Source organism: Propithecus coquereli, unplaced genomic scaffold (genome assembly GCF_000956105.1).
Source record: "Propithecus coquereli isolate 6110/MARCELLA unplaced genomic scaffold, Pcoq_1.0 Scaffold171, whole genome shotgun sequence".
NCBI lineage: Eukaryota > Metazoa > Chordata > Mammalia > Primates > Indriidae > Propithecus > Propithecus coquereli.
In genome coordinates, this window is record NW_012141747.1 from 2,442,752 (window position 1) to 2,466,828 (window position 24,077).

General features: G+C 45.5%; 1 protein-coding gene across 4 annotated transcripts in view; it reads left to right on the forward strand.

Annotated features, from left to right (window-relative positions):
* The first annotated feature begins 3,291 nt into the window (after positions 1–3,291).
* TBC1D8 (TBC1 domain family, member 8 (with GRAM domain)) overlaps positions 3,292–24,077 on the forward strand; it is a 130,858-nt gene continuing 110,072 nt past the window's right edge. For 3 of the 4 annotated variants that reach the window (XM_012641930.1, XM_012641929.1, XM_012641931.1), the window contains exon 1: positions 3,292–3,558. In XM_012641930.1, the coding sequence (XP_012497384.1) occupies positions 3,432–3,558 (127 nt within the window). In that variant the 5' untranslated portion in view covers positions 3,292–3,431. Of the gene's footprint in view, positions 3,559–17,268; positions 17,314–24,077 lie in introns of those variants that run through there. The other variant, XM_012641933.1, reaches the window with a different exon arrangement.

Consider the following 24,077-nt stretch of genomic DNA (forward strand, 5'->3'; position numbering starts at 1 on the left):
AGTAGGTTTTAAGGAGTAAAGGATTCCACATGGGAGGCAAAGGCCCAGTGAAGTCTTGAAAGGACGTTGTGTAAGTGAAGGCTAATTTCCTCATACAGGGAGGGGGGGCTGCTTTTGCAGGCATGGGAGGCTTGGGGTTTGGGAGTTCGGCTTTCTCTGTGTCTGTCCAGATGCTCCCATCACAAGCCTATGGTCCTGCTCCTACCCAATCACTATCCTGATCTTAGCAAGAGAACTTGCTGAGGTTGACCTTTGCAACAATTCTGTAACCTGCACAATTATTAAATACATTTAGGAGCCTTGTCTGTCCCGTGGCTATCCCAGGTAAGAGGTTCTTTGAATTTCAGCATATTTGTATCTTGTTCTGCTTATTTTTTTTTTTTTTTCCTTTTGGTAAACTCTTTAGGGCTGTCAGAAACAACCATCTCACTCTATGATCTTTATAATTATCCCTGTTGCCATAGCAATCAAGTGCAACAGCAGCAAGAGCCCCCAAAGCCTTGGCCTCCATCTGCCCCTCACCCCACTACCAGTGCTAATTGGAGTAACCCTGCTGCCGCTGCATGCCATGGGTTACTAGTATCCCTTTTGTTCCCCACGTGTGCACAAACATGTGAGTAACCCAGCCAGAGTTCCATCTTGAGGACTGTGTTTCCTTGGGTCGCTCTTGGAAGGAAGAGAGAGAGGTCAGGGTCCTGGCAGGAAACAGAATCTATCTCAGAATGACTGAAGACCCTTGCTGCCGAACAGCTGTGGGCAGGATTAGGGAAGCAACTATGTTAATTTGCTAGGGCAGCCATAACAAAGTACCACAAGCTAGCTGTCTTAAACAACAGAAATTTATTATCTCAGTTCTGGAGGCTAGAAGTCCAAGATCAAGGTGTTGGTTGGGAAGGATCTGTTCCAGGCCTCCCTCCTAGCTTCTGGAAGTTCCTTGGCTTGTAGCAGCGTAACTCCAATCTTCACATGGTGTTCTCTGTGTCTGTTCAAGTTTCCTCTTTTTAAAAGGATACCAGTCATACTGGATTAGGATCCACCCTAATAGCCTCATCTTAACTAATTACATCTGCAATTATCCTATTTCCAAATAAGGTCACATTCTGAGGGACTGGGGGTTAGGACCTCAACATAGGAATTTGGGGAGACACAATTCAACCCATGGCACCATCCAGGTGATGAGCACTCAGAGCTGAGTGACAGCACCTGTGATAAATAGTTTCCTCCGGCCACTCCAGATCCCCTTTATGCACCTTGCTCGGTGTCTGGGAGACTGACCTTTGCAGGCTGCACCCCGAGCCCGCTGTCCTTCTGTTGGCTTTTCCTTGACTTGGCTAATAAGAGGCATGGGCATAGGGAGAGAGGTCAGGCCACAGTACCACAAAGTATCCTTCCCAACTACTTTGATACCATTTCCATCACTCTGTCCTATTTAATATTTGGCAGATAAGAGCTTAATACTGTTTAAAATATGGGTGTGTATGTGGATTGTTTGGGAGTTTTTGTACATTTGGTAATAATAGCTGATGTCCCAAGTACTTAAATATAGTGTACCCTGGACAGTTCCTATAAGGGAGGTACTATGGTTACCTCAATTTTATAGTTAACTGAGGCTCAATGAGAGTCTATCTTGCCCAAGGTCAAGGTTGCTAACTAGCAGCAGCAGTGGGATTTGATCCAGGGCTGTCAGCCTCCAGAGGCTGCCCTAAACCACAATGTCATACATGCTGACCCATTTACCAGACATGCCTTCCCCTACTTGACCTGTGTTAAACCCATATTCACTTTCAAATTCTGGTTGAGCCATAGCTGCTCTGCGGGGCTTTCTCAGTCCTCTCTCCCAAAAATTGACCATGCAGTTGGTGCATCCTCACTGCCCCCTGTGTACACCCCCATTATGATGCCCACTACGCTTTTCTGTGTCTACCTGTGAGTTCTTTAGGGCAGGCCCATCTCCCACCCATCTCCGCAATTCCAGGGCCTGTGGCAGTCTGTCTGAGAGCAGGAGGTGCCAGTGAATGTTTCTGGAAAGAATATGTTCTGTTCTTACCACCCCTGACCACTCTGTATGCTCTGGTGCACCCCAACACTCCCCGCCCCAATGGCTGACTTCCTTCCTCAGTTTTATGCAGAGGACATTTGTCAGTGCGCTGCCAGTCCTAGACCACCACCGCCCCTGCCTGAGGGTGGGTGTTCCCATCTGTTCCCGTCCCACAGGGTTCTTGTCTGCCAGGTCTGGTCAGGATTTTTGAGCTGATCCCTTCAGATCCTCTGCAAAAAGGCTGCTTGGCTTCCCTGAAGACGCTTCACTCAGTTCCTAGGCGTCCCGGGGGGTGTGTGTGTGGGGGGAGGATTTACTTTACCTTTCAGTTCTGTCCTAGTTAACAGTCACATTTTATCAGGAATCCCTCTGTCGAACCCCCAGGAATGTTTTGATGAGGTTTTTCTTTTCCTCGGGTGTTGGATTTAACTTAAGCCTCCCTGTGGAGACCGCTCGGAGGCCCCAGCCTGTTCAAGGCCAGCTCCGTCACCTCCACATTCTCTGGGTAGCTTTTCTTCATTATCACCACTCCGCATTTTCCAGCTTTTCCAATTGTTCTCAGTGACTGGTTTCTAGGTAGGGAACCCACAGGGGTGGTCCTAACATGGGTACCCTCTCTGCTCCTCCAGGGACGTCCGGAGCGTTGAGTTTGGTCTGAGACCTGCCTCTTCAGCAGCTCGGCTGGATCCCTTTTGTGAGAGCTTCGAAAGCGTGCACTAAAGGATCCGAACATAATTGTTTTTGTATTTTTATGCTATTTTTTGGTTATTTGTAAAAAAATTTTGTTGTTGTTATTTTAAACCCAAACTCACTTGGCTTTTCCGGCGTGCATTGTGTTCCCCCTAAGATAAATGCCCCCGCTGGGGCTACCTGCGGCTGCGAGGACAAGGGGTCCTTTTCCCTGCGTCCTTCCCCAGCCTCTCGGCACGAGCGCGGTGCGGGGAACAACTGCTCTCCCGGGGTCCCTCCCGGAGGCACGGGGGAGGAGAAGAGCCACGGCGCGCCCCGGGAGCGCGGCGGGGAGGCGGGGAGGGAATCTGGCAGCAGGATTGAACTTCCTCCCTCCGCTCCGGAACTGTGCGCCGAGCTGCTGGGACGCGGAAACCCGGGAGGCGCCGCGGGGGCCAGCGGGGCGGGGCGTGGCGGCGGGGGCGGGGCCCAGGCGGCCCTGGGGGCGGGCTCGGGGCGGGGCCACGCGCGGCTGCGCTGGGTGCGCGGGGCGAACTGCGCCCGCTGCGCTCCCCCGGCTTTGCGAGCGCTGGGCACCGGCTGGGCTGCGGTCCCCGCGCGCAGCAGCCGCCGCCGCCGCCTCTTCTCGAGCGGTCTCGGCCCGGCGCGGCTGGCGGCCGGGGCGATGTGAGCCGGGGCCCGCGGGCGCGGCCGGACCGCCGCGATGTGGCTCAAGCCTGAGGAGGTGCTGCTGAAGAACGCCCTGAAGCTCTGGGTGACCCAGAAGAGCAGCTGCTACTTCATTCTGCAGCGGCGCCGCGGGCACGGCGAGGGGGGCGGCCGCCTCACCGGTAAGGGGCGCGCCGGGCCCGGGCCTCGCTTCCCGCCGGGCCCGCGGCCCCCAGCCCGGGGCTGCGTCGCAGGTGGCGATTTCTTGGGAGACGCGGGGCCAGGACGGCCCGGTCTAGGGCTTGTTTTCCTTTCTTCTGCATTTCTCTTACGAGCTCCCGTCGAGGTCGTAGCAGAGGGACTGGCGGGCTCGTGTATTTTCCCTGGCGAGGCAGGTGCCTTCGCCACCTGGCCGGGTGAGCACCTGGAGGCCAGATTTGGCTCGGAAATCGAAGGAGAAACGCCGGCTGGAGCGTCATTGGAGGGAGCGGGGCCGCTCTGAGAGCAGCGCGGGCTGCTAAGCGGGGCCAGGTGACAGCGGGGTGCGCCTGGGCCAGCCTGGACTTGGCCATCTGGATGCGCCTGAGGCTCCAGGTGGTGTAGCGGCTGGGGACACGCGGCCAGTCCACGGCGGAGCACAGCTCGGGAGGTCCCGGGGATCAGCGACTGTCCGGCGTGTGGGCCTGGGACTGTCTCCGCTCCCGGAGGGGAAACCGAGGCAGTGCGAAGCCCAAGCTCGTGATCTTAGTAGCAAAATTGAGCAAGTCAGTTTTTTCCCCCTCCTTTCAGTGTCTTCCAAGGAATGTTAGGAAAACAACTCAGGCTTGTGAAGTTGATGAAAAAGAAAGCATTTTTTTTTTCTAAAAGTTATGATTGAAAGCTCTTTGAAATTGAGGCCAGCTTGCATTATCTGAGACACCTGTTCAAACAGGTCGGCGATGGGACAATTTATTAACCATTTTCAGCTGTATCTACGGGGCCTATATCAAATTTCCCAATTTTAGAATCTGGATTAAAGGGACCTTACAGCTTCCTGTGTCGTCTCTCGTTCTACTGAGAAGACAGAGGCCAGCTAGGTCAAAAGACGGAGATCCCCAGATTAATTGTTGGCGACTTTTTCTGCTCTCTGGCCAGTGTGGGGAAGGCCCTTCCTGAGGCGGAGTCTGGCGGGTACCGTATCAATGTGCCCTGAAACAGCAGAACCAAGTGCAAAGGGAATTGCCTTTGCTGGACTTTAACCTCCGAGAAAGCTGGCTGTTGGGTTTGTTAGAGAAGGGAGGACTTCACTGAGACCCAAGGATTGGGGGTCTTGGGTGGAGAGCATAGGTAGGGTGGTTGGGAGACCAGTGGTCCTGGTGAGCTGCGGGGATAGCTTGGGCAGCTTGTGCGCCTGCTACAGGAGTTGTTTTGAGCTTGCAGGAGGGAGTTTGTGTAGGAGCAGGAGGCCGTAGGGCTCTTGGGCTTCTGACCAGCACAGTGGTGACCCGGGCTCTGGGAAGTGGAAGTTCATGTCGTCCTGTGAGGGGCATCCAAAGCCAAGGGGTTGGAGAGGGGTTTGTCCCTCCATTCTTTGAGGGTGGTGTATCTTAAGTTCTGACATGTGAAGCAGAGTTTCCTCATCTATAATGGTCTCTTCTAGTGGGGAGTGAGGATGGGGCGTGAAGATTTCTGAAGTGAGAACTGTGAGGACAGTTTGTCTGGCAGGTGTTTTCATTCATTCACTTAGTTCCCTGCAGCTGCTGTGGGGAAGACTCCTGAGAGCAGGGGTGAGGCCTGCTGCCTTCAGGGTGTTCACCATCTAGCAGGGGAGATGGGCATATATTATGTGCTAGGCACCCTCATAGAACACGCAATTTAGTAGGGGGAAACAAGAAAATGCACAAGTATATTGTATATTAGAAAGTAAGAAAGAATTATGAAGAAAAATAAAACTGGTGATGGGTATAGTGAGTGTGTGTGACTCCAAGGGCAAAGGTGCCCATGTGATTCCTGGTTGAGCTTCAGGCCCACGTTCCTTCTGGAGACTTTCTGACTCTGTTGTCCAGAGTCTGTATGCGATGAGCTCAACACGACGTGGTCCCCTCTCTGTTGCAGTCCCAAAACAAGCAGGTATCAGGTTGTCATTGTGCCAGTGGCTTTGGTGTGCCTTGGTATTTACTTTGATTTGGGCTTACTGTGGATGTGCAGAATTTTCTTCTTAAAGGCAACAAGATCAACCAAAAAGGAGGGAAAAGCCCACAGAAAGACAGGACACTTGCTTTATTTCTTGGAGACCCTGTTGACTAGGAAAGGATAAAATCTCTTCTGCAGCTGGAGGCTTCACCTTCCGGCATTAGCTGGGAAACAGGTGGCCTGGCTGTGCGGACTGAGCAACCGTGACTTAACACATCCCCTGTCGGGCTGGTCTTCATGGGGCCCTTAGGAATGTTGTAAAGTCAAGACCCATGGGACATGGGATGGTGTCAGTTTTCTAAAAATGTAGAATTCTAATTTGGGAGATTTTTAGCATTATATTTAAGAGTTTAAAACTTAGATTGAGTTTATGAAAATAACGGGGGCTAAATTGATAAATGTTCTGGCTGGTTCTAAACTTTTGTTTGGAAGGAGGCAAGCAGAGGTGGCCTAAGAGGGATTGGAAATAAAATGTAAGAGAGCAGAAATTAAAATGTGTCTCTTTTCTTTTAATGAGATGCTGAATTTGCTATTAGATAGGAGTTTAAACATATGAGTTCTGGTGGTTAAAGTAGTGTGAACTGCTCAACCTCAGAAATATGAGCTTGTTTCACTGAGGATTATAATTTGCTCTGCTACTTACACACACATGTACACACACTCTCCCTCCCTCTCCCTCCCTCTCTCCTCCCCCCCATACCCATCGCCAGTTTTATTTTTCTTCATAATTCTTTCTTTCTAATATACAATATGCTTGTATATTTTCTTCATTGTTTCCCCCTACTAAATTGCATGTTCTGTGAGGGTGCCTAGCACATAATATTTGCTCATTTGTAGGATGAATAGATGGATGACTTACATGCATGAATGATGGATCCCACTTTTTTCTTAAAAGTTGGGTGGGGAAAGAGGCCCAGCTTTTCGGACTGAGGCTGAGCTGATAGCCTGGAACAGGAACATCCCTGTCTTTCTCAGCTTCCTGTTTACCTGGAAGTCCTGACCACTGTGGAAAGTTGGAGTGGGGGGTGAGTGGGAAACACAGTCCTCCTCCTCTGGTCCTTTTTTGTGGCTCCCTCTTTTAGGAGGGAAGGATCATGGCACTGACTTCGCAGGTGGCCAGAAAGGGCAGGCACAGATGTGACCAACTGTTACCACCTTCTGGTGTGCGGGTAGTCCTGGGACATGGCTACCTTTTCCTCAGGGTAGAACATGGTGTAGCAGAATTCAGTATTAGGAGATGTTTCCAAAGCTCTGCTGACAGAAGTGATTTTGCTATGCTGGAAGGGAAGTAAACTTATACAGTGTTCATTTGTTACAGTCTCCAGCCCATGGGAATATTTCTTACAAAAGTTCAGGCTGCTCTGGGAGAACAAAGAGTGGAGAAGTTAGCATGTGGGAGGCAGCGCACAGAGCACAGCTCTCTGAAGCAGTTAAAGTGAGTGGGTTAATAAGGAACTTAGCAGCAGAAAAACTAATAATAACCTGATTAAAAAGTGGGCCTTAATAGACATTTCTCAAAAGAAGACGTACAAATGACCAACAGGTATATGGAAAATGCTCAACATCACTAATCATCAGGGAAATGCAAATCAAAACTATGAGATACCATGTCACTCTGGTTAGAATGGCTGTTGCCAAAAAGACAAAGGAAGGCAAGTGTTGGTGAGGATGTGGGGGAAAAGGGAACACTCTCCCACTGTTGGTGGGATTGTAAATTAGAACAGCTGTTATAGAAAACAGTATGGAGGTTCCTCAGAAAATAACAATAAAACTATCATACGATCCAGCAATCCCACTACTGTGTGTATATCCAAAGGAAAATCAGTATGTTGAAGAAATATCTGCACTCTCATGTTTGTTGTACCATTATTTATAATAGCCAAGGTATAGAATCATATCTTATATAAAAGTGTCCAACAACAGAAAAATGGGTAAAGAAATGTATATATACACAATGGAATACTATTCAGCCATAAAAGGAATGAAATCCTGTCGTTTGCAACAACATGGATGAATCTAGAGACATCGTGTTAAGTGAAAGAAGCCAGACACAGACAAATACCACGTGATCTCACTCCGTTGTGGAATCTAAAGGAAAAAGAGTTACTGTCATAGAAGCAGGGAGTAGAACAGTGGTTACCAGAGACTGGGGAGAGGTTGGTCAATGGGTACAAAGTACAATTAGATAGGAGGAATAAGTTCTGGTGTTTTATTGCACAATAGGGTGACTATTGGTTAACAGTAAGGTATTGTATATTATAAAATACCTAGACGGGAGGCTTTTGAATGTTCTCACCACAAAGGAATGAGGTGATGTATATGCTAATGACCCTGATTGGATCATTATTCAGCATATATGTATCAAAACATCAAATTGTACCCTGTAAATATGTATAATTAGCTATTTGTTAATTAAATATTTGAGGGCTGATAATATGTATAATTACATATGTGTCAATTAAAAAGTGAAATAAATGTAACTCAAAAGACCAAATATCACCACCCACATGTACCCTGCGAAGGATTTTATTTGTCAGTGTTCTATTATATGCATTCTTGGATAATCTTGTAATTCTTTTCCCAAAGAGGCTGACAGTTAAAAGTAGTAATTTGAACAAACTATTTATGTTTTCTACTTTGCAGAATGCTTACCTGAAGTCCCTGTTCCCATCATTGCATTTATAGTAGTGATGGGCCAATTCTCTAAACAAGGGCAAGGGGGAAAAGTACATATAGTGGGAAGTAGTGTAAAATACAGGCTTTGGAGTCAAGATAAGTCTATTGGTTAGGAATCTGGGCTGAGAGGCCTTGGGCTGGTTTATCCAGTTTCTTTGAGCCTTGTTATAACGTAGCCTTAAGACAGGGGCAATAGTGAAGCTTACTTTGGAGGGTTAGAAACTGTTTTTCACAGCTGCTGTACTATTTTTCGTTCCCACCAGCAATGCACAAGGGTTCTGATTAAAATAAGGGTTAGAATTAAAATAAACAGTATATATCAAGGGCTTAATTGTGCTTGGCACCTAGTAGGTTTGAAAAAAGAAAAGCAAAGTAACATTTTAAAAATTGAATAACAAGGGGACTTCTGAACATAAAGGTGTAAAGAAGTTTGCATGGTAGTAAAGGCTCTATGAAACTGTCATTTGTCTGTTAGAAAGTACAGTATTTAATAAGTGTAATTAAAAGATTAAATATTTAGATAGCAACTTGGGCTAAGTATTGCCCAATGGAAAGGCATTTTGTAGGATCTGGGGACAGGGCTTCTTTGACCACATTAAATCCTAGTAAATAAAGAGAACTTTACTTGGGTGTTCATGTGTGGTTGCTTATGCTGTGCCTAGAGTGAAGGGTTTATTGCCTTTGGCACAGTGTCCCACAGGCTGGGGAGGTGAAACTGACAGTGTGGGATTCAGGTGGGGTCACAAGGCTTGCTCAGAATGACTGCCAGAAGGTTGGAAACTGGCGAAGCCCAGCATGGATGTTTCATTTCTTGGCTAGTCCGTTTGATTTTGCCTGGAATTTGTGCTCAAGTAGCTAAATTCATTGGTGGATTTAGTCACTTTCTAATAGTGAAAATCTTTGACTCAACAAGGGCAGCCTGTTACATTGTATAGACATCCCAGATGTTGGCTCAGATAACTGATACATCTTTAAGCGCTGATAAGCCATTGATAAAAGCTTTGAGGTTTCCAAGAGTCGCATTTAATGAAAGCATAATAAGGGCAAGGTATTTGTAATTAGATAATCACACAAGGCACTGACTGTGTTACTCCAGGAAGTAACATGAGGTACAAACTGTGTGGGCGTTGGGGTAAAGGAGGCTAGCCGTTTCAGCCTAGCTGGGACTCCTTAGGAAGAACTGAAAATGATTGAGAGTCTGGTAGCTTTCAAAGAATTCATTTGGTAGTAGTGAAGGGGTAAGGATTTTATATCTTGACTCCACGTTCTGGAGGCATTGGATAAAGGAGGAATTTTCTTAAAATGAAAGTAGTAAATCTGATAATATTTCCAGCACAGAGTTTTTCCCTAATTTTTTTTTTTTTTTTAACTTCCATGAATTACATTAAAAAGCAGCCCTGAGCATATTATAGTTGCTGTTTGGGCTTGGATGAGCAACCCCTATTCCACCTCTCAGGCTGCCTCTCCTCCACTTTCTACTGTTAAGCACAGACCCTCCAGTGTGTCGGCACTGTCCTCTCCCAGGACCTTCACTGGATGTCCCCTCTGCCTGGGCACCCTCACTCCCCTACTACCTGGCTAATTCCTGTTAGTCTTTGGGTCTCAGCCTGAGCCCTGCTTCCTGCAGATGTTGTACCTGGCTCTTCCCCTGCTCTGAAGTCGGGCCACCTGATCCTCTTATACCACCCTCCACTTTTCCTTTATAGCACCCAGCACTGTGGTCATGATGCGGCTCTATCTGTTTATAGCAAACCAGATCATGAGCTCCAGGAGGGAGGACCCAGGTCTGTGTCCCTCTCTGTTGTGCCTTTAGTGGTAGAATAGCTTCTTGTCACCAGAGCACTTTTGATAAATATTTGTTGAATACACAGATGTAGATATCAAGTAGTATAATCTTGATGTAGATCGAGTATAAATTTCATGTAGGTATCAGGTAGTAGATATCAAGTTGTACGTATCAAGTAGAATTAATAGATGTGAGCCTACGCAGAAATCTTTTGTATCGTCCTGGAAATGGAACTTGTGTAGAACACAGGAATAAATAATAAAGTGTTGTTCTTAACTCTTTCTCATACCAGTACTGTGTGCTTTAAGGACTAGCCATAGTTTGTTGGCTACACCAGCCCAGCTGTTAGAACTGCCGATTGGTAACCTTTGTGTAAATGAGTCCATGTAGAACCAGACTAATTTCCCCAGTACATCACCAGCCAGCTAACACAGCTGTACAATTTTGAGTCATTCGTGAACATTTGGTAGGGCTTTCGTTCTACCAGATTTTACTATTATTCTTCTGCTTTCTGCTTTTTACTTAAAAAAAAAGGAAAGAAAAATCAACAACAAAATAAATAGTCCCTTAATAAGATCTCCTTATGAAAAGGTACTGAATTGTATGGTTGGTTTTTAATATGGACTCTTCCATGTGCGTAAGAGTATATAACGTAAAGTATAAGTAATAGAACAAACACTTCCTACCTACCTCCTGTTACTAAAAAAAATGGAGTATTTCCAATTTATTTGTATCCCCAGTCGATACATTATTTACTTTTGTATGTTTTTATAACTTTATTCAAGGGAATCATACTTTATTCATACTTTATATATTTTTCTGTAGCTCGATCACCCCCACCCTCTGTTGTGTTTCTCTAACACTGAACCATGATGACACATGTAGCCATAGTTCACTCATTTTCACTGATGTGTAATAATCCATTGAATGAATGTACCATTATTTATTTACTCATTCTCTTGTTGGTGGATATTTGGGTTCTAGTTGTTTTTGCTATTACAAATAACGCTGCTGTGAACATTTTTCTGTACTGTTCACACATGTAAATGTTTCTCTAGAGTAGCAGTCCCCAACCTTTTTGGCACCAGGGACCAATTTCATGGAAGACAATTTTTCCACAGACTGGGGGTGGGAGGGGATGGTTTCCGAATGATTCAAGTGCATTACATTTATTGTATACTTTATTACGTTGTACTATGTAATGAAATAATTATACAACTCACTATAATGTAGAATCTAATGCTGCTGCTGATCTGACAGGAGGCGGATCCCAGGTGGTGATGCGAGCAATGGGGTGTGGCTGTAAACACAGATGAAGCTTCGCTTGCTTGCCACTCGCCTTCTGCTGTGCTACCCGATTCCTAACAGGCCATGACAGGAACTGTCCCTCTGCCTGGGGGTTGGGGACCGCTGCTCTAGAGAATATATCTACGAGTGACCTTGGGTGTATCCCTCAGGACGGGCTAGGTTTTGCTGCAGTAACAAACACCCAGCGTGTGCGTTTATTTCTCTCTTAGGCTGTATATGGAGGGTGGGCCAGCAGGGCTCTCTTCTCAGCGCAGGCACTCAAAGAGGCTGATGGAGGCTCCAATTCTCGATGCTTCCAAGATCACTGTGGTGCGGCAAGCAGATTAGTGCATCTCGTGCTGGCTCTTAGAGCTCCCCCCTTGGGGTGACACACATCCCTTCTGCTTATATTACAGCGAGTCACATGGGTGTGTGTAGCCATGGAGACTCATGGACATGCCATCCTACTGTGTGCCTGAAAGGAGAGGAGAACTGAAACATTTGTGAACAGCCCCAATCCTGGGTCATAGGGATGTGCATTTTCAACCTTTCTAGATAATTCCAAATTGTTTTCCAGAGGGTCTGTGCAAATTTATATTTCTGGCAGCAGTGCATAAAAATCTCCAAGCTGGGCATGGTGGTGCATGCCTGTGGTCCCAGCTACTCAGGAGGTTGAGGTGGGAGAATCGTTTGAGTCCAGCCTGGGCAACATAGTGAGAGCTCATCTCTAAAAAAATTTTTAAAAAAATTTCCACAGTGGTTCATTCTTGCTGATGCTGTCAGAAATGTTACTTTGTGCCAATCTGGTAGGTATCAAAATAGTATCTCAGAACCACTAAGATACTATTTCTCCTTATTACTGATAGGGATGAGAATCTTTTTATGTGTTTATTGAGTATTTATTTTTCCTTCTGAGAAATGTTTGTGTGTTTTGCCCATTTTTCTACTGGTTATCTGTCTCTAATTTTTTTTAAGGAGCTATGTGCGTATATATGCCTGTGTGTATATATATGTGTCCTGTATTTTTCAATTATATACATATTTTAAAAGCCAGCCTTTTTAGCTTTTTATTTTCATTATAGGTCTTTTGAATAACCAGCATTCTTAATTTTCACGTAGTCAGATGTATCCTTTTCCTTCACAGTTTGTGCTTTTTGTTACTTGTGTAAGAAGAGATCCTCAGAAGGAGATTTCCAAGGTGATGGTGAAGGGAGGTCCTGAGATGTTAGTGACAATCTTCCCCACCCCAGTCCAGATTGGAGTGGGACAGAGGCTGCAGGACAACTTCTAGGAGAAGAGAATGTGATAGACCACAACAGTGCGTTTGCACATATTGAATGAAGATCTGCACACCTGGGGAGAATTTATGGATAGATTATTGATACGTAGAAAACTAAATGAACCAGAATTCTGGGATAATTGTTAATTGTGGGGAAAATAAAAAGTTATACTAAATAGGAAAAGTTTCACAGTTTTACTAAAAAGCTCAGCTCTCCCTAATGTTTATGTAGTTATAATAATGTAAATATTGACTTGTGATCTAAGCAAAATGTTAGCATAACTGGGGCATGAGTGGTGGGCGGCGGTGGTCATGAAGGGGAGCTGGATCCTGCACTTCTGCAAGTTGACAGCTGATGCCTGCACTCACAGTTCAAGGAATAGTCATGTGACTGCTATTTGGGGATGTGGAGATGAATACAAGAAGAGTCCTCTAAGGATTGGAAGAGGTTACCCTTGGGGAGCTGGGAAGTAGGAGCGGCAAGGGGACTGTTGTGTTTCTCATGAGCCTTGCAGAGTTACATACTTCTTTGCGTGCCCCTGGGACTTCAATACAGAACAGACGGAATCTGAGCTTGGGGGGAGCTTGGCATGTTTCTGGCTAGCAGCTCCTGTGGGGAATGGAGCTCAGGAAGGCGCTGTGTCCCCTCACTGCCCATGGACCATGATTTCCCCTGGAGGCCTGTGTGTCAGCTCCTTGTCCTCTCAGGGTGCTATATTTAGCCTTCAAAATGTCTAGCATGGGTGGGGCATGTCGTTTCACAGAGGCTTAGAACTATTTTCAGAAGTGCGTCTAATTTAGTCAGGTACTTTTATTTGAAATTAAAAGGTATCTATTCTGGAATTTTTTTTTTCCCTCTCTAGAGAAGAAATCAGAGTTGTAGGTTCATGATCTCTGTATCGTTCCCAGCCTCAGAGATGCGGTTCTGTGACCATAACCCACCCACTCCTTCTGTGGGTTCCATTTCTTAACCTGCAAAACAATAGCAACAGTGACTATAAAAATAACCACAACAGTTTCTGCATTGCAGAAGATTTTATGCATCAAACTGTTAAAGTTTTCCGGATATGTTGGCTAAATTGATTTAATTACTTGTAATTAAAGAAGAACAAAAGACCTCAAAGACCAGTTCGTTCATCAGTGCCAGTCCCTGTGCCGTGGTGGAGCTTACGGTCTGGAGAGGTGGAGGTGGTAGTGGCAGTGGTGGGGTGATACTATGTCACGAAATGCTGAATTATAAATGGTGGTGAGTGCAGTGGGATGCGAGAGAGAGTAACAGGGCAACTAGTTTAGGTTGGCATGTCAGGGATCCTATCTCTGAGGACTTGTGATCTCAGCTGAGACCCGCAGGGGTATGTAGGATGGTGTTTGCTGGGGAAAAGTTGGGGAAAGAGCTGTGCAAAGGTCCTGAGGCATCTGAGAGCCTGTTTTGGACAAGTTAAGTTTGAGGTGCCTGAGAATTGCCTAGTAAGGCCTGTAGAGGAGAGAGCCAGTGGGCAGGAGGACGTCAGCAGAGGGTATTTTCCCTGAAGCCAAGAGGAAGTGTGTGCAAGGGGGAGGGAGTATAGTGGAAAAGGCTAGTAAGACACTGGCACCCTCACAGCAGTTTGGGTGCAGGGAGATGTGGTGCAGGCGTGGACTGGAGATTGGGTGGGTGGTGAGGAAGCAGAGTTGGCATATGAAGGCCATCGAGGTGGTTGTAGCTGTTTTTTTGGTTACAAATTTATTATTTGTCAGCTAGCAGAGTCTGTGCTGAATGCTGGATCTGCAGGTGTTGTGGACTTGGGGCAGAGAAAGTCCAGGGAGGAGGCGATAAGGCCTCCAGTGAGGAGGTCTGCGGGAGCCATTTCCCAAGGAGTTTTGTTTTAGAAATGAGGTTAAGTACTCAATACTGGAACAAAATGTGCCTCAGAAATCTGTCTCTGACTACCTGTGACATAAGAGATGTAATCGTTATTTGGTCTCTGTCCCAGGCCCTGAGCTCCTAAATGCCTTGGAATTTCTTGGGCCATGGGAGCATCTTTTGTTCTAATGAGGTGACTCTTGGTGGGCTCCTGGATGGGGGCCCAGTCACCAGAAAGACCAAGCCATGGTTAGAAGCCAGGAGCTTTCAGCTCTACCCCACATCCTACGGGAAGGAGGGAGGGGTTGGAGATTGAGTTTATAATCAGTCATGCCCACGTGATGAAGCCTCCATAAAAATCCCAGGCTGTAGGGTCAGAGAACTTCCAGGTTAGTGAGGACATCCATGTACCCCAACTCCAAGGGGACAGAAGCTCCTGGGGTCGGGACCACCCCCTGTGTACATTTTCATCTGGTTCATCTCTACTCTTATCATATCCTTTATAAGAAACCAGTAAGGAAAACTGTTTCTCTGAGTTCTGTGAGCCCTTATCACAACATGAAACATGAGGAGGGGTTCGTGGGAACCCCTGACTCAGCCAGTTGGTCAGAAGTGCAGGTTGACAACCTGGGACTTGCAATTGATAGCTGAAGTCGGGGCAGTCTTGTGGGACCATGCCCTTCACCTGTGTGGTCCACACTAATTCCAGGTAGTGTCCTGATTGAATTGTAGGACAACCAGTTGGTGTCTGGAGAGTTGGGAGAATTGGTTAGTGTGGGAAAACCCCCCCCATATTTGGTTTTAGAAGTGTTGTGTGTCGTAGAGTAAAAGATAGTTTTTTCTTATACGACCAAAAGAATTAACCAATTAGATGGAATTGAAGGATATTGGCTTAGTACTAGATGGTGATTGTTTCACCTGGCAAAGGGAGTTCTTTGAGAAGACCATGGCAACTTAAAAATTGGGTAATGTTAATTTGTTTTGCATTTGGTGTCATGTGGTGCCTGCGTGTAGGACAGCCTTTAACTGTCTTGTCTGGGGTAGATAGTGGTAGGAATCTGATCTGGCTTCGCTCAGTGTTTTGCTCAGACTTCATTTCTCAGTTTTTTAGACGTACGTAGTTTCTTGTTATAAGTAATATTATTAGGATTCAACATTTGTTCCCAGAAGTAAAATACAGATTTAATGTCATTTCAATGAATTACATAGGCTGACCAGGAAGTTTGGCTATTCTAAATTATTGAATCCATCTAACAGGGTTTTAGATAAATTTGTGGCCTGTTGATTGGGATGTAGGGAAGTTTTAATAAAGAAATGTAGTGGTGTTCTTAAAATGGGATTTGCCTAGTGACGGATGGTTTGGAAGGAGCTTCTGGGCTTCCTCACTTGGGAAGCAGTCTGTGCGTGACAGAAACACTTTAAAAAGACATATTTAGTCCGGGTGTGGGGGCTCACGCCTGTAATCCCAACACTTTGGGAGGCTGAGGCAGGGGGATGGCTTGAGCCCAGGAGTTTGAAACTAGCCTGGGTAACATAGCAAGACCCCATCTCTACAAAAAAATTAAAAAATTAGCTGGGCATGGTGGAATGCCCCTGTAGTACCAGTTACTTGGGAGGCTGAGGAAGGAGGATTGCTTGAGCCCAGGAGTTTGAGGTTGCAGTGAGCTATGATTGTGTCACACTGCATTCTAGCCTGGGCAACCAAATGAGACCCTGTCTAAAACAAACAAAAGGCATAGACAGCATAGCACAACATCAGATAGAGATTTAGGAATTTCACCCACCCTAGGAGCATTGAGAGCTAATGTGGGTTTTCAGGTTTTTGTTATATTGCTGTTTTGCTATTACAATTGAAAATATAATGGAAACATGAGCAAAGCATTAAGATTGCTTTCAGAATATCTAGCTCGTGATCATCCATCTATTAAGGATTCAGTCACAGCAAGGATGTGGCTAGAGAGAAGGATGGCTGGATTTACTAGATCTCAGTAAAAATCCAGTATCCCAAAACTCTGTGTGTGTGCACACGTGCCTGTATTTGTTTTAACCTATAGCTTCCCTTAGGTTCTTTAGGTACAGGAGAGTTTGGGCATTCATTCAGTTTTCAAAGTGGACACTGTTTAATCCTAAGGTAATGGAGCTGCCTGTTAATGTGGGGATTAGGTTCTGTCTTAGTCCGTTTGTGTTGCTATAAAGAAATACCTGAGGCTGGGGAATGTATAAAGAAGTTTACTTGGTTCACAGTTGTGCAGGCTGTAGAAGAAGCATGGCGCTGGCACCTGCATCTGGGAAGGGCCTTAGGAAGCTTCCAGTCACGCCGGTGGAAGGTGAAGGGGGCCAGGGTATGCACAGAGCACATGTCAAGAGCCGGGAGAAGGTGCCAGGCCCTTTTAAACAATCAGTTTTCACGGGAACTAATAGTGCAGGAACTCACTCATTACCAGGAGGACGGTGTACCAAGCCGTTCATGAGGGATCCACCCCCAAGACCCAAACACACCTCCCACCAGGCCCCACCTCCAACATCTGGGATCAAATTTCAACGAGAGATTTGGAGGGGCCAAACATCCAAAGTATAGCCGGTTCCAAAGTCAACATGAAGACAAACATTACTTGAGGTGAAAACAGCTGTGGGAGCCAGCAGGTCACCTTTTGTAATCTCAAGTTATATGGAGTTTCTGGGAAGTGACAGCCTCTATAGAGCTGGGAAATCCCTGCCCCTCCGTGAACCCTCATTAGGGCGTGTGCTCCCTGAACATTGCCCTGTGAACTGCTGTTTTCTCCTCTGTTTTGACCAGTGCATGTCGTTGAATTTGATAAGTTAACAGGAGATTGCACCCTCTGTACCACCAAGTGCTCCTCGAAGTAAAGTACCTGAGGCAGCTTCCCAGCCAGGTGAGGCCCATAGTGATCACGTGTGTATTACTTGGGGAACTGCTGTTAGGTGAGGTTGGTGGTGGCGTTTTTTGCTAGTCGAACTTTCTGATTTCTGCTCTTCAGATGGCTTGTAACAAAAAGAGGTCTGTACTAAGCAGATGTTGTTTTGTCTTTCAGCCTTTTGCTTGTCTTCATTTAGCCAAATGAAACATTTAGATTTGAGGAGAAAAGGGGTTGGAGAACCTCTTGTAGAAATGGAAGGTTCTCTTTGCTAGGATGTGTATCTCACTGTGAAACCTGCTTTTTTTTTTTATTTGATTTTAGCTTTCTATATGACCTGGAAAGCCAGATTTGAGCCTTCTATATTAATACTGAAAGCTAAGTTATATTGTAGAATCAATATTTGTGTTCCCCTAAATTCATATGTTAAAGCCGTAACCCTCAACGTGACTGTATTTGAGGATAGTGCCTGCAAGGAGGTGATTAAGGTTAAATGAAGCCATAAGGGTAGGACCCTTACAAAGCTGATGCCCTCATAAGAAGAGGAAGAGTCGGCCGGGCATTGTGGCTCACGCCTGTAATCCTAGCACTCTGGGAGGCTGAGGCGGGCAGATCGTTTGAGCTCAGGAGGTCGAGACCAGCTTGAGCAAGAGCGAGATCCCGTCTCTACCAGAAATAGAAAGAAATTAATCGGACAGCTAAAAATACATAGAAAAAATTAGCCAGCCATGGTGGTGCATGCCTGTAGTCCCAGCTACTCGGGAGGCTGAGGCAGTAGGATTGCTTGAGCCCAGGAGTTTGAGGTTGCTGTGAGCTAGGCTGACGCCACAGCACTCTAGCCCGGGCAACAGAGCGAGACTCTGTCTCAAAAAAAAAAAAAAAAAAAAAAGAAGGGGAGGAAGAGTCACCAGAGAGCTTGCTCTGAGAAGGTGGCTGTCTGTAAGCCAAGGAGAGAGCCCTCACCAGACCAAACCTGCCAGCATCTTGATCTTGGATTACCTGCCTCCAGAACCATGAGAAAATAAATTTCTGCAGTTTAAGCCACCCAGCCTATGATATTTTGTTATAGCAGCCCAAGCTGACTAAGACAAGTTAGAATCATACAATGTAAACTTATTTACTTTCTTTGAATTAAAATTTATAAAGACCCTAACTGTAGGCAAAGTCATAGATCCGATTGTGTTAATGGTGCCTGACATCTTAATAAGACTCAAGACCAGACGGAGGCCCCATAGGTGAGCATCCATTTACACCAGAAAGATGATTAGAAAGTCTGTGTGTGTGTGTGTGCGTGCGCACACGCTATGGTCTGAACATTTATGCCCCCTCAAAAACTCATACGTAGAAATCCTAATTTCTAAAGTGATGGTGTTAGAGTTGGGGCCCTTGGGAGGTGATTAGATCATGAGGGTGGAGGCCTCGTGACTAGGATTAGTGCCATCAAAAAGGGACCCTGAATAGCTCCCTCACTCCTTATACCATGTGAGGACACAGCTAGGAGACATCATCTCTGAACCAGGCCCTCACCAGACACCTATGCCTTGATCTTGGACTTCCCAGCCTCCAGACTCTGAGAAATGAATTTCTGTTTTTAATTTTTATTTTTTAGAGACAGGGTCTCTAGGCTGGAGCACAGTGGTGCAAGATCACAGCTCACTGTAGCCTCGAAATCCTGGGCTCAGGTGATCTTCCTGCTTTAGCCTACCAAGTACCTGGGACTACCGGTGTGCCACCACACCCAGCTAATTTTTTAATTTTTTGTAGAGACAGGATCTTGCTTTGTTGCTCAGGCTGGTCTGGAACTCCCGGCCTCAGGTGCTCCTCTGACCTTGGCCTTTCAAAATGCTGGGATTGCAGATGTGAACCACTGCACCTGGCCAGTTTCTATTGTTTATAAGCTACCCATGCTAGGGGAATTTTGTTATAGTAGCGTAAACAGACTAAGGGAAAGAAGGGAGAGCAAGTAGAGGAGAAGCGAGCAAAATACCTTAGAGCAGTGGTCCCCAACCTTTTTGGCACCAGGGACCGGTTTCATGGAAGACAGTTTTTCCATGGAACGGGGGTGGGGAGCTGGGCTCGGGTAAATACAGACGAAGCTTGGCTGGCTCACCCACTGCTCACCTCCTGCTGTGTGCCCTCCCTGGCCAGGAGCAGGGGCCTTAGAGAGATACTTGAATGGCTGATGGACTCACATAAAAGGAGATCATAATCCCAGAAGAATTTGGCAGCACTCATTCTAGTATGCTATATGCATTCCTGAAAAGTTTTATTTAGAATCAGAATTGTATAACTTTAGACAATTTTCTCATCACTTACGTCTTTAGAGAGATGTACATTTTAGGACAGAGCAAACAATTAAAAATTTATAGAACAGTCTATAAATTTAGATAAGGTAATAGTATTTTAGACATAAGAATATTTTTATTACAAATTGTAAATAATACCTTGGTTGATCAAAATTGTCAAAAGCTAAAAAGGGAGAGGATGGAGACTTTTGTATTTAAAAATGTCAACTTCATAAAAGACAAAGGCTGTGTGTGGAAAAGTTCTCTATTAAAGGAGATTAAAGAGACGTAATAGTGTAATACCCAACCCTAGGATGGGTACTGTACTGCAGGGAGAAAGTGCTCTAAAAAAGGACGTCATTGGGTCAGTCAACAAAATTGGAATATGAATGGTAGATAAAAGTTACATAGCACGTGTGAAATTGTCGATGTGAAGTCAGTAACTGTGCAGCTGCTGTAGAGAATATCCCTGTTCATAGGAATAGACCTGCCCTCAAATGATTCAGGAAAAAAATTGTGTGTGTATAATTATATATCTTATTATATTGAGAGGAAGAGAGAAAAGGGAGCAAATGATATAGCAAATGGGCTAAGCTGTTAACAGTAGATGAATCTGAATCTTGGCAAAGAGTACATGAGTGTTCTTTGATCTATTTTAGTTCTTGTAGCTTTTCTTTACGTTTGAATTTATTTCCAAATAAGAAGTGAAATGAACATGTGAACCCAGCTTAGGTGTGAACCCAGAAGTACTCGTCCACTTTCATTGAGGTATTTTTAGTCTGTAATGACAAAATATAAAATACACTTATTTTAAAAAATCCTTTTATTTAGGAAATTTCTGTGGGAAAAATTACTGAGTCTGAAACTAATCACCCCCTGTTTTTCTCATTGAACAATTATTTTCGTAACCTGGTTTCTCAAGAGTTGAAGTTTCCTGGGGTCCGGGTGCCACACCCAGCAGGACAGGTGGTGTGTTGTTTCTTGTGTATATAGGTATCTTTTCTCTCCCTCCAAAAGTTATAAGTAGGACTTTCTAATATAATGTGCATGCATTATTACAGTGTTAGGTTAGGCCTTGATTGTGGTCAGTAAACAGTTGGATGTTAAGAGAACGCAGATCTTGGAAAGGAAGGCCATGCATCAGGTGTTTACTATGCGCCACCGGGCGCCCAGCTGTCTTCCAGGTACCTGGATTTAGCAGTGAGCAAAGCCAGGTCTTGCCCTCATGGAGCATGAAGATTACTCTGGTAATTAATCTAGGGTTGGAATTCTCAAATACGTACTGTGAATTGCCCTAAATATGTCAGGCTGAGCATCATTTTAAATTTATTCCATTAAGGCCGGGGGCGGTGGCTCACGCCTGTAATCCTAGCTCTCTGGGAGGCCGAGGCGGGCGGATTGTTTGAGCTCAGGAGTTCGAGACCAGCCTGAGCAAGAGCGAGACCCCGTCTCTACTAAAATTAGAAAGAAATTAATTGGACAACTAAAAATATATAGAAAAAATTAACCGGGCATGGTGGCTCACGCCTGTAGTCCCAGCTACTCGGGAGGCTGAGGCAGGAGGATCGCTTGAGCCCAGGAGTTTGAGGTTGCTGTGAGCTAGGATGACGCCACGGCACTCTAGCCCGGGCAACACAGTGAGACTCTGTCTCAAAAAAAAAAAAAATTATTCCATTAAAACGTTTTGTGTGATTTCATATACTACACGAGATTGGCGATTTATAGCCCTTGCCCTTGGAAATGGAAATATCTAGTCAAGGGAGTTAGGGCCTTTGAGCCCAGTATTTTTGGTTCTAGCCTGCTTCAGACATATTGTCTGCAAGGTCTGTGGCAGGGCCAAAAGAATTGGAATAAGTAGCCTCTGTCCCTGGAAGTCTTTCTGACCCCTTCCCCTCATTGGGGTCCGAGGCCTATGGAGTATCTATAAGCACAACTTGGCTTGGGGCCCTTTGGGGCTCTGCATTGGGTGCAGACAGCCACCTTGTGGGCCCAGCCCCGTGGAGTGTCAGCACAGCTGGCCCCGGCTGGTGCTTCTAGGCCCGTCCTATTCTCACTCCCTTCTGCAAAGCCACTCAGCAGCCTTCCAGAGGTGACTACAATGAAGTGGACTCATTTTCCTATTTAAAAATAACCCCAGCAGGTGTGGGTTCAAATTCCTGGTCATGAGGATGGCACCTGCCCCGTTGCTGGGACTTGTGGTCGCTATGCCTCTGAGGGTCATAGCAGGATGAGGGTTGAGCTGGCATTTTGGAGACTACCAGCCCGTATTCTTTGTCTTTACGGATGAGGAAACTGGGGCCCAGGAAAAGGTGACTGATCTGAAGGAGAGATGCTCTCACTGGGTTTTCACTTATTTGTCTTAGTTTAGCCCTTTCAGCAGATAAAGGGACCCCCCCCCCCCCATAACACGCATTCCCTTGGCTGCCTTCCCTGGCCCAGCTGGGCCCCTCCAGACCTGCTCTGACTGTTCTCTTTCTAGGCTGGTGTCTGTTGAGACCCTTGTTTGTTTGTTTGTTTTTAATGATTTAAGTAACAGATATAAAAAAAATTTGGAAAAGTACACGTAACATAACATTTACCATCTTAACCATTTTTAAGTATCCCATTCAGTGGCCTTAAGTACATTCATATTGTTGTGCAACCATCACCGCCATCCATCTCCAGAGCTTTTTCATCTTCCCAAACTGAAACTCTGTACCCATTAAATAAGTAACTCCCATTCTCCCTCCCCAGCCCTGGCAGCCACCATTCTCCTTTCTGTCTCTATGAATTTTGACTGCTATTCCCTATGATTGGAATCATACAGTATTTATCTTTTCGTATCTGGTTTATTTCACTTAGCATAATGTTTTTAAGGTTCTCAAGATTCTTAAGGAATATCATTTAAGGCTGAATAATATCATATGTATATGCCACAGTTTGTTTATCCATTCATCCATTGAGGGACCCTTGGGTTACTCCCACGTTTTGGCTGTTACAAATAATGCTGTTACAGCCTGGTGTGGTGGCTCATGCCTGCAGTCCTAGCACTCTGGGAGGCCGAGGTGGGAGGATGGCTTGAGCTCAGGAGTTTGAGACCAGCCAGAGCAAGAGCGAGACCCCCATCTCTACATAAAATAGAAAAATTAGCTGGGCGTGATGGCACACATCTGTAGTCCCAGCTACTCGAGAGGCTGAGGCAGGAGGATCCCTTGAGCCCAAGAGTTTGAGACTGCAGTGAGCTATAATGACGTAGCTCTAGCCAGGGCGACAGAGAATCTGTTCCCCAAAAGACGATTTAAAAAAAAAAGGAAAAAAAGGAACAAATAATGCTGTTATGAAGACAGTTGTACAAATATCTGTTTGAGACCCTCCTTTTCACTTCTTTTGGATATATACCCAGAAATGAAATTACTGGGTCATGTGGTGATTCTGTGCTTAATTGTTTTCAGACGACCTTTAACTTTTGTGTCTGATTCTTAGTCTCTCCTGTGGCCTTGGCTGTACAGCTGGGATTGTTCTCAGTGTGCCGGGGCTGAGCCCCAGTCCTGGGTCCCCGGCTTCCTGAGTGCTCTCAGCCTGGCTCTTGAGACCCTCACTTCTCTTCCCAGTGAGGTTGAGTGTGGAATGGAAAGAGAACTGAAGCTTGTTTAGAGGTGAACTGCAATTCATTTAAAAATACAGAAGGCTAAGAATTAGAATTTGATTTGGGGGCATTTTCAGGTTTAATATTGAGTCATTTGTTTTGGATTTCATGTGGTTTTGTTTTTCACAACTAAGATATGGGGCGGGATGCTTAAAGTTAATTTGTCTTCGGTGGATTTTTCTAACATATTCTCAGTTACGTCTGTATTTAATTGAAGTATCATTAGGGAAAAGAATAGAACTATTAGTAGGTAGAAAAGAAAAGAAATCTTGTTCTTATTACCTGTGTGATCTTGGGTCTTGGTTTCCTCTTCCATGAAATGGAGTTAATAATATATGACTAATAAGAATGCTGTGAATAATTGGGAAAAAATGGATCTAAAGTACCTGGGACAGTGTGTAACAGTCCCGGTGCTTAGTTAATGTTAGTCTGTCTTTCCCTGTGTGTTATTAGGGAATAATTACAGAAACTGTGTGTGTGGTCCTCAACTTCTGAAGGTGAACAGCAGCAGGGAAAGGGCCTGGGGCGGGACTCAGGAGCTGTGACCCCCACCGCTTCTACCCAGCTTCCTCCAGGCTCAGATTCCTCTCCCAGCCAGTGAGGGTTGGACTCTCATGGCTCTAAAAGGTCAGGGACTCCAAAGCACTGTGTTTGTGCCTAGTCGTCTTCTGACTGCCGGGTACTTTGCTACATACTCGAGTCTACTGTTTACAGGTGGTAGACACATCTCAGTGGTGTGTAAGGTGAGCTAAGAGATTGAAAAACCCAGAAGTGCAATTTCTGACTTTCCATGATCCGCTTCTTCAGGGCCAGTTGGGGGCCAGAGTTTCTTGTTACCAGCTTGGTGCACAGTCTCTGGCTCTAGCCCAGAG